Genomic DNA, 11190 nt, shown 5'->3' on the forward strand with positions numbered 1-11190 from the left:
CAGGACAAAAGAGAAAACAGCTGTATGTCCAAAATGGTAACGTTACAGCAGAAAGAGAAAACACACTTTAATGTACACTTTAATGTAAGTCAATGGAACCAGACATTTTCCCAAGTAATTTGGGGTAGTTTATGTTGGTCCATTCATCATGGAATTTAGACACAATGGAAAGAACAAGAGGTTTATAAAAAATTATGCCAAAAACTGAAAAACGACAAAAACTGAGATACAAGGTTTTGTTCGTGAGGAAGTGAAAACAACCTGTAATATTCCACAGAGTCATAATTCCACTCAAAATTTGGGGAACAAAAACACAGATTATGAGAGAATTTCAAGAACATTCCAAGGACTGCAGTTCTACTTTGACTCTGACAGAGTTCGGGAAGCAATTACAAAGAAAGTCAAAGTCACAGGACGTACTAGGCAACACTGGAGATTCTTGAGAGCTGACCTAGTGGATTATAGTCTGTTGGCGTCCAGTATGTCTTTGAGACCTTTGTCTCCATCCAGCCACTGTGACACCTACTAGGAGCTCGATTCTTCTCCAAATAGCCATTTGAGGAGAAATAAACCAAAGATGCTGTCCAAACAGACCGACATCCAACTAGCTGCTATTTACTATGAAGCTCATGCAGTAACTACGCTGGATTTGTTTCCAACATCCCTGTAATTGGTACATCGTCGAGAGACGCACGTTCTTCAGTGCTGATGACACCCGTACGTCGCCAGGAAAGTGTGCTGTGATGCAATTTATCGCAATACAGATAAAATATCGCCAATGTGAACCTGTTCGAGAGCAACGTGCTTGATTCGTATTTGCAGGTACAAGCCTAGATCAAGGAGGCCGAGCACAGGCACAACCGAAACTGACACGTTTGGGGTCAGAGAGCGAGAAAATCCTTGTTTGAGAGAAGGAGGGAGGGAAAGAAGAAAGCAGGAGCCTATTTAACTCGACTGAACTCATGTAAGTCTAAAACACAGCGTTGCATTTGATCAGCAAGGCTGGCACTTGTTCCCTAGGGGGCTATTATTTTCAGCTTGTGGAAACGGAATGCCACAGGAGGCTTGCTCCATCACTCTCTCCCTCTCTCTCTCTCTCTCTCTCTCTCTCTTCCTTCCATGAGTGATTCATTATCTTTGAGTCACTGTGACGGAATGAAACGAGTGTGTCAATGCCCGTTCCCACCCAGCCAGCTCTCCCTCCTTCCCCCACGAGTTTCCCTCTCCTGTTAGATGCTGAGCCATCGCTGTTTTGAAGCACTCTTGAACTGCTCTCCATTATCAAGTACAATAGATGCATTCGGGCTAATTTGCGTTCTGTAGGGTCACTGCACGACGGAATCCCTCAAAACCGGAGCGGATTTTCCCCATTTTTGAGATGTTCTCCGAGATATCCAGGCAGGTTTAGGGACTTGCCAGAGCAGTTAAGGGTGTCCGCTGCTTGGACGTAAGAACGTGAGGCCTCCCTTGTGGCCTTTTTGCTTGCTGTAGGCTAAAATGGTGAGCTGTCTGTCTTCATAGCACCATCACGTCCCAAGACAAACTCAGCATCGCATTATTAGGAGACCTGAAGTCCGTGTATATGCTTGCAGAACAAATGAATTGATGTCGTAGATGTGAAAGAGATCCTTCAGTGGAACTACGCTGAGGATAAATGTTTTACAATCTGGCTCTTCACTGTGAAGCCATTATATACCCAACAGCCAGAAACAGAGTCCAGGCACATTTGTGTGTTAGTACTACTACTAAGGATTTACGTTGAAATCGCAATTTTAAACAGCGCCTTATTCAAATGGCAAGAGCTGCGTTTTTATTTACAGCACTGTCTTACTTGTCAACTGCCTATAGATGAGTTAGACCAATCAGAAGCGATCCAACATCTTTGAGCTGTGAACATTGCCAATGAATACACACCTAACTGACCGTCTGGCACAGCATGGTCAGCATTCAGAAAGTGGATATTTAGTTTTCTTGGCCAAAAATTACAAGCCTGGACCTTAATTTGGTAAAAGTGGTAAAGGAATCAGAGTTGGATATTTTCCCCACATCATTCAGCCCTAATTGCATGAGCAAAGATGTTAATAGGACCCTCTTAATGCACATAAGACGCATCTTCATCTTGCTTGAAACACACTGGTTTACGAACTGGCTCCTACTGTTAGCTCGATTGTTAAGCCATTACGTAGCCTGCAGTCCATGCCATGCCCCCCCCCCCCCCCCAGTCATATTCTTATCACATATGAACAAAGCATGCTCCACTGATGATGCTATTGGAAAAAAGCATGTGCAAGTCTACGAAGGTTTCCCTTCTTTAAATTGTCTGCTAGCAGTAAGTCAAGGCCACTGGAACCAATACAGTCTTGATCTTCAAGACTGCACCAAAGCCCAGTCACCTTGGCTTACGGCCACACTCTTAAAAATAGAGGGTTCTTCTTCTGTGCTCTAAAGAACCATTCAAAAATAATTGAAATTGGGGGTATGAAGCATTTACATAATGCAAATGTCCTATATCAACCAAGAAAGGCGAAAGAACCCTTCATTTTTAAGGGTGTACCAGACAAAGCCCAAGGTATTAATGTCAAGGAATTCATAATCTGAGTCTACACCAAACGTGAGTTGGATTTGGCCTCCAAAACATCAACAAAAGCCAAGTGTGCTGTGTGTTTAGAGTGCTGTGAAGTCATTTATTTTGGCTGAAATGGCCCCTTTCTAACATTGGGAAGGGTGGAGGGGTACTGGGGGGCGTCACCAAACATAGATATTCTACATTCCAAAAGCGTAAAAAATTGGTGCCAATGTTAGCCGTGGAAGCCGCGCCTGTGGCATACTCACCCTCCTTGGATGGCCGCTTGACCTCGGCGCTCAGGTTGCACGCATGCGCGGCGCGCAGCTGCGGCGTCAGGCACCCTTCCGTTTGGGGGTTTAAAGGCAACACCACATTGTTGAGCATTAACACGCTCTCCGATTCCCCGTCACCCAAGTGCTGCGGGCAAGTGCATTTCGAGTACACAACTCCACACGATTCCACCGTCCCTTTCTCTCCCTTCAGGCAGTTCTCCAGCCACGTACATAGCACCTGACATCCAAACTGACTCGGGCTCGCCTTGTTCAGCACCACAAACTCCACCACGGACTTCTCCTCCTCCTCAGCGGCCTTCTTGGCGACCAATCCGTTGTCTTCGTAGGGGAACACCCGTCGGAGCTGGACGAAGTTTTTGTCGTAGTGTAGGAACACGTAGACGTTGGGGGCCTCGCACAGGTACACGATGGACTCGTTGTTCTTGAGCAGCTCATTGATCTTCTCGTGGGAGAAGTGATCGAACTGGTAAACCAAGAGCGAGAACTGGGAGCAGCTTAGGTCGCGCTTGTACAGTTTCAGGTAGATGCTGTATTTGGTCGGGTCTGGGTTCTCCAACGTCCAAGTGCAGTTTGTGAAGTTCTTGGGAAACATCTCATTCACAGAGTAAGATCCGTAAATAACTCCCTTGACCAGCGTGGAACACCAGAAATCTTGGGCACCGGTATATCCAAACATAACCAGGAGATAGGTGGAAAATATATAAATCAACAGATTACGAATAGCCTTCATCCTATGTCATTTGGCCTGCAAGAGAAGAAGAGACACACTAAGCTTCCTTCATCATCAACTCTGGATGGTGGAGAGAGGTAGAGAGAGAGAGAGAGAGAGAGAGAGAGAGGGAGAGAGAGAATAAGTACACATATATCACTGCTAAAACTGAAATAAATAAATAAATAAATAAGCCAAACAAAAGCAGGGCTTCTATGTTAGATTGGCCATTTCACATTTGCTGTTATATCATTGACGAATCATTCTCTTTTTTTTCCTGGGAGGAAAACACATTTCAGACAAACATTGCCACCTTGTGGTTCCTCACAAATCCAAGAAGAAGAACTTTGGACACCTGCATGTCCATTACGACCAAAAAACGACTGGCAAATCGGTATTCCACATGAAGCCCGGCCAACGAGTGCTGTGATTATAATTATTACTATATATTTTCATGTATTATCAACTGTAAACCGAGGGGAAATCTCGCTATCTCCTCATGAGGGCTGACAGCCTGAGGTCGGAAACAGCCCAAATGGTGACAGCATGTGTAAGTAACCCACTTAGACTTCGAATTATTGCGGTTCTGGAGGGGAATAAAGGCGTTTCGAGGAGCTGAATGTCAGCGATAACAACGAGGCGCAGCTCTGCAGTGGCTGCATCCCGTTCTGCACAGACAGACAGACAGACAGACAGACAGCCCGACCGACTAACTGACTGCCTGCCACGGGAAATTCTCAGGAAAGTGTCTCCATTTCACTGGCTCCACAGGCGCTGCGACCAGCCTTCCTATCATTATTCCGATACTTTTAGGCTTTTCAAACGTGCACACACACCCGCACACCCACGGAAACTTCAGCCTCCGCTCGGCTACAACAACCAGCGAGGGGGGTTATCCTCTCCTTTGTGGCACGACCAAAAGAATAAGAAATAAATAAAAAAAGAAGAGCGTATGGCGGAAGATTACCGAAGTGTGCGAGAGAGACGGCGACGGAGAGAGATGGAGATAGAGAGGGAGAGATGGTGGAGGAGGAGGAGGAGGTGGAAGAGGGGGGGACGCTCTTCGATGTCCTGATTGCATTAATCCTGCAGGCATTGCAGCTGTGTGTATGTGTGTGTGTGCGTGTGTGTATGTGTGTGTGTGTGTGTGTGTGTGTGCGCGTGCAGAGGCGTTCACAACACATCGCACCGCTTTAAGGGCGCACCGGTGTGCCAAACATAGCACCAAGCTTTCCATACACCTCTCACCCCCCCCCCCCCCCCCCCCCCACACCCCCCACGTCTCTCTCGGGCTCCACTGCGCCAGGCCACCGCTTTATGGTGCCCTACCGAAGAAAAAAAGAAAAAAAAAGGCAAAAGCCCCCTTTAACAGGGCTCCAGCTCTTCATTTTAGAAGAGACCCTCCTCACAGCTGCTGCTGCTGCTGCCGCCGCCGCTGCTGGAATATGAACGGATTACAAGCGTGGCTTTATCTTCTCAGCCTCCGACACAACCACAGCTGTGTGTGCCAGGCAGGGCAGGTTCGGGTTTAAGGCAAGGAGAGAGAAAAAGGAGGAGTTTAAAAGATTCAGCACCTTATAATTTAATGAGAAACTGGCCAACACCCCCCCCCCCCACTCCTCACCAACACCAACACCACCAGCACCCACCCCAACTACTACCATCACCACCACCACCACCACCACCACCATCCTTCTCCTCCTCCTTAATGAATAAATGAATAAATAAATAAATAAATAAAGACCCCTCTTAAGTTGCCCTTAACCCTGCAGGCTGAGCGCCTCTCCTGAAAAACTGACGTAGCGTTAATCAAAAGCACAACGAAGTGCATGTGCCAGGCGCCTCGGAGCACCGAGGGGGGCTGCAAGTTTGATTTAATGGGAGTTTGAATGGAATTGCAATAGGAGCCACAGTGATGTTGATAAAGATGCTCATCATAATAATAATAAAAATAAGATCATTATTAATAATTGTAACAGCAGTTTACCTTACACTCCCGGACGCTATGGCTATTTCTCCCACATGCTTGATGAGCACATCCTTTCTAGAAAAGCCCAGGTGCGAAGAAGCTGCTGGCGTGCGGATCAGTGCTTCCCATCGCAGAGGAGGCGCGATGCGGAGAAGGAAGCGGAGCAACAAGACGCGCAGCAGCAGCAGGACGGTCAGCCAGTCAGTCAGCCGGGCAGCCGGTCAGTCAGCCAGTCAGTCAGTCAGCGAGGCGAAAGGCGCTGCGCTCCGCTCCGCTGTGGATCATCTCTCCTCCTTCCTCCCCTTCTCCCTTCTTTCTCCCTTTTTTTCCTCAGCTCCAGCACAGAGAGGGGGACAAAGAGGAAGGGAGAGGGAGCAGAAAGCACAAAAAAAAAAAAAAAAAAAGGATCAGGAATGTGGGAGAGAGAGTGGATGTGAAGGTATGTCTTCCAGCCGTGGTGCGCTCTCCTCGCTCCTCTCTCCTCGCTCCTCTTCCCTGTAGAGATGGTGAAGCAGGGCAGCAGCAGAGCTCGAGCACCGAGTGAGGAGGGAGATGGGAGTCTCTCTCTCTCTCTCTCTCTCTCTCTCTCTCTCTCTCTCTCTCTCACTCTCTCTCTCCCTCTCTCGGCACTGGAGCTGCAATATCACGTCACTGCCACTAAGATAAAGCACGTATGGACGTCTCTCCCTCTCTCTCCCTCCCTCTCTCCTGCTGCGCTCTCCCCTCTCTCTCTCTCTCTCTCTCTCTCTCTCTCTCTCTCTCTCTCTCTCTCTCTCTCTCCCCTTTTCTCCCCTCCGCTTTAGCGCGCAGCCCCTCGCTCCTTCTTTTTGTTTATTGGAAATCAAAGCAAGCGACCCGCACGCTCCCCTCTCCTCTCCTCTCCTCTCCTCCTCTGTCACGCATGCCCACGCGGACTACAGAAACGCATAAGCACCGCGGATGACGTTTGTGGACCGCCGCGAGCCGCGTGACCCTTTCCCCTTTTCCCGTGGACACGAAGCTGGATTTCTACTACTACAACAACAACAACAACGGGAGCGTTTTCACAGTTTTCCTGTTTTTTCAGCACTTTTTTCTCATAAGGACGGCTGAACGGAGCCCTGGAGAACCCTGGAGAACACTTCTTCTCCACTCCTCGTGTTGACTGGAGAATGTCTGTCTGTCTCTGTCTCTCTCTGTCTCTCTCTCTCTCTCTCTCTCTCTCTCTCTGTCTTTCCGAGTGAAGTTCACCACAAACTGTAGCCGCTCTTTCTCTGCACAAACCTACAGGTAGGATATGTAGATAACTTAAAGGGGAGCTCCACCCATGTTTCAAAATCTGTGCTTGATTAAGTGTTTACAATGTAAACAGAGTCGTTCAGGGCGGTTTGGTGTGAAAGGCTCTGTTCTAGATAAACTCACTGAGTCAGGACTGCTCACAGTGGTGGTGATAGGAACCAGACGTCCCCCTCTAAAATCTCCCTCACAGAAAGTTCCTACATGAACTGGTTCTGGATTCACTGCCTGATGAGTGAGACGCTGTTTTATGAGAGTTTGGGGAAGATTTTGACTCCATTCATGGTGGAGGGAGACACAACATGCAGGGTGCTGTGCGGCAAAATAGTCCCCAAAGAAAACGGATTATTCCAGATTTTCCACTGTTTTTCCATCATCAACATTCCATATGAACTCAGAAGACTCGTGTAGGTTCTCCGGTGGTTCTGGATGGTAAATAAAATGTCTATATTTGTGTTGTAGTCATGGCGACACCTGGTTCCCATCACCACCACTGTAAAGATCATCTCACACCAAACCGCTCCGAGTCTCTCTGTACAGCTCACACAGTAAATTATGCAGGAATTTTACATTTCAGTGGAATTCCCCTTTAAAATTCCCCTATCAGAAAATGCTCCCGGCGTTAAAACTACACTCTTAAAAAAGACCGTCAAGGCCTGTTTAGTAAAGGGAACGGTTCTCTGCAGTGTCATTTCCTGCTTAAATGGTTCTCCGTGCTTGGATGGTTCTCTTCATAGTGAAAGAGTTCTTCAGATTGACAGAGAATGCATACATGGTTCTATCTTTAAAAAAATATGGTTCTATGTAGCACCCAATAGACACATATACAACACGTTCCCCATCAATCTGAAGAACCGTTTCACCATGCAAAGAACCATTTAAGCATGCAGAGCTCATGGTTCTAAAAAGAACCAGTGCCTTTACTAAAGAACCCCTAAACACTAGGTTACTGTGCTACACTAATGATTCACGTGTGCTTGGTAAGCTATTAAAAAAGATGGTTCCTTCAAAGGTTCTTTGATAAAGAAAATGGTTCTCTGTAGAACCATAAACCCTCAAAGAAACCTTTGTATGATTAAAGAGTCCTTTGCATCATGAAACTGTTCTTCAAAAAGACGGGGAAGTTCTTCACAGAACTTTTTTGTTCTAAATGGCACCCAAGAAGGTTCTTCTACTGTGACAAGCTTGACATCGTAACAATAGCAGAACCCTTTTTGGTGCTGTATAGAGCCAAATACAACCCATTCTCCCTCAGTCTGAAGAGCCATTTCACCCTGCAGAGAACCATTTAACCGTGTGAAGGTTTCCTTGAGCGTTCATGGTTCTATGCAGAGCCATTTTCTTTGCTAAAGAACCCTTGAACTCTTTTTTTTAAGCGCGCACAGGAACATTTAAAACACTGAGGTACTGCGCTGTGCTAATGATACACACATGTTCGGTAAAAAAGATGGTTCTTTAGTAAAGAAAAAGGTTCTATAAAGAAAAAATGAACACTCCAAGAACCCTTTTCAGGATTAAAGGGTTCTTTGCCTCATGAAATAGTTCTTCACATCAATGAAGAATGTGTTGTATGAGGTTCTACACAGAACCTTTTCGAAAAGAGTTCCTCGATTGCGATAAGCTTGACATCATAACAACAGCAGAACCATTTTAGGTGCTACATAGAACCATACAGAACACATTCTCCATCACTCTGAAGACCCATTTCATGATGAAATGAGTTCATGCGGTATCCATCTAAAAAGAACCTTTGCCTTAACTAAAGAACCCTTGAAGAACCATCTTTTTAAAGTGTGTACAGGAACATTTAAACACTGAGTTGCTGTGCTAATGACACACGCGTGGTACACTTGGTGAACGATGGTTCTTCAAGGGTTCTGCGACAAAGAAAACAATCCTATATATAACCACGAACACTCACACGTTGCATGATTGAAGGGTTCTTTGCACCATTGAATTGCTCCTCACAGTGACGGACGGTGTGCTGTATATGGTTCTACACAGAACCTTTTTGACAAGAGCTCTTCTGTTGTGACGTTGCAGCTTGACGTTGTAGCGACTGCAGAACCGTTTTTGGTGCTATATACAACATATTCTCCATCAGTCTGAAGAACCATCTCACCATGTGAAGGGTTCTATGAGCGTTCATGGTTCTGTGTTTAAGGGCCGGTGCTCCAGCAGGTCGTTCAGCCATTCGTAATGAAGACTCATGAACAAGCATGACTCAGGCATGAGATGTTAAATGGATTCATGCATTAATGCAAAAATAATCCGGTTTTTAAACTATGCCAGTGGTTATATTTCAGGGTGACGTGCAGTTGGGAGGTTTTTTATTAATGTAATCCATCCCAGGCTGCTGTGTTGGAGGAGAGTCCGTGTGTTTTATAGCTCTGCGCTGGACTGAATTCTCTTTGACTTGGCAACCCACCGTCAGGAGGACTTTTGGGATCACTGTATTTTTTATTTATTTATTTTTTTAGCGGTCGTCCAAGCTCAGGTTATGTTTTTCCGTGGTTGGTGCTGACGGATGCTGTCATTTCTGTGCGTAACGCATGTTCAAGATTGTGTGCAATAAAATGTGAAACGCTGTGTTTACAAGCAACTACCGTGTATCGCTGTGTGAGATTAAACGAGGGAAGGTGTGACCCGCAGTCTTCACGACTGCAGGTTTAAGATGAGTGCGTGATGCACTGTAGTGTTGAACCAGATATCGGTGCACATGCGCACAACAGAACCAGCTGGCCCAAATGACCCCACAGTCAGGGTGACGTATCCCGGGAAAACTAATCCTTAAACCTACTGCATAAAATTGTTATTTTTTATTATGTATCACTGTTTTTCACACGTAGAATGGCTCAATATTAAATAAGCAACAGGGTTGAGCTTTTGTGCATACAATTAGTAAATTTGCAAAATGTGCTTAATCAGCATCCAAGCTTTCGATGTTGGGGCATCAAGGGAATTCTACTGATTTTACTTCTACTTTTACTTTTATTTTTTAAATGAGTACATTTCAGTTTTAGTATAACTTGTCAACGGTTCACTTTGTCAATCGAACTTAACTACTACTTTAGTACTGTTTTTGAAAATAAAAGGAAAAAATGAAAATTTTCCTCTCAACCCGCATAAATCTACAGGAAAAATATAGATGATGTAATATATTAATATGAATATTAATTTGGGGGGGTACAGTATCTCTGATATTGTGCAGTGGTGAATGGATTACAGGGTTAATCTATCAAAATATTGTTGAAATATTTTTATATTTTTTTCTTACTGTCCAGTAAAAGTGAACATTAATGAAAAAAAATTAAAAATAAGATTTTTAGTTTTTGTTTTTAGGTAAAGTCTAGCTGTAGAGGACATTTGATGGCAAAAAAAAAGATTTAAAAAATATTTCAATTCCTATATTTTAGATAAAGCCTAGTTATAGTAAGCACTAATGCAAGAATAACATATATAATGTGTGTGTGTGTGTTTAAGTAAAGCCTACTTCTAGTGTGCATTAATGCACAAATAACATTTTTAAAATATATTTTAACGTTTATATTTTAAGATAAAATGTATTTGTAGCAGACATTAATGCAAAGATAAGATTTAGAAAATGTTTTAATTTTTAGATTTTAATTAAAGCCTAGTTGTATGGGGCGTTAATGCAAAACAAGCTTTTGATAACATTAAAATTTGTACATTTTAGCTCAAGTCTAGGTATCATGAGAAGGTGTGAGGTGTTATCTAAAACAGGCACATAGGCTGTTGTTATGGACACTTTACCTACATTTAAAATGTCTTTTATGTTTACTTACATACTGGCAAGTGTGTTATTAGTGAATACGCTCCCTTATCGTGGAACCACCAAAACACAACGTGCTCATGTCATTGGACTAGAAGACACAAGAGCAAGACAGGATCCAGTACATGCTCTCGAGAAGTGCTGCCCTAGTTTACGAGCGCGGATTAGTTGGCCGTCATGGCTGAGGGAGACGGAAGACCACGAACAGATGTTTCTCTTTCATGACGTGCTCCTTCTGGGCGTGTCGTCCAACTGACACGGGCTGAAGCCTCGTACTTCTGCTCTACATGCCAAGAGCTACTTCCGAGAGATAAACGTGTCTGCAGACCTGCTACATCCAGCTCACCCATCAAAGCCATCATCTCGGCGGTTATGGAGGCTTCTGAGGCCTTCAGCTTTGAGAGGATGTTGGACGCAGGTGAACGTGTGAGTGTAATTCTAATAACAGCACAAACAGGCTTAAGAACAGCTTCTACCCCAGTGCAATAACAGAACTGAACACTGCCCAACGCTGACACTGCACACTGCCATCCAGGATCCAACAACATGGGAACAGGGTGTATGAAAGCCCCTTTCCGGGGGATA

At 44.9% G+C, this 11190-nt stretch overlaps 1 protein-coding gene across 5 annotated transcripts in view; it reads right to left on the reverse strand.

Annotated features, from left to right (window-relative positions):
- The window catches only part of adgrb3 (adhesion G protein-coupled receptor B3), a 324116-nt gene extending 317999 nt beyond the window's left edge, over window positions 1-6117 (reverse strand). For 2 of the 5 annotated variants that reach the window (XM_017700932.2, XM_017700931.2), the window contains exons 1-2: window positions 5556-6116; window positions 2833-3604 (exon numbers count right to left, since the gene is read on the reverse strand). In XM_017700932.2, coding sequence (XP_017556421.1) covers window positions 2833-3589 — 757 coding nt within the window. In that variant the 5' untranslated portion in view covers window positions 3590-3604; window positions 5556-6116. Of the gene's footprint in view, window positions 1-2832; window positions 3605-5555 lie in introns of those variants that run through there. The other 3 variants (XM_037532639.1, XM_037532640.1, XM_037532638.1) reach the window with 3 other exon arrangements.
- Window positions 6118-11190: the final 5073 nt, after the last annotated feature.

This window comes from Pygocentrus nattereri, chromosome 22 (assembly GCF_015220715.1).
Source record: "Pygocentrus nattereri isolate fPygNat1 chromosome 22, fPygNat1.pri, whole genome shotgun sequence".
Taxonomy (NCBI): domain Eukaryota; kingdom Metazoa; phylum Chordata; class Actinopteri; order Characiformes; family Serrasalmidae; genus Pygocentrus; species Pygocentrus nattereri.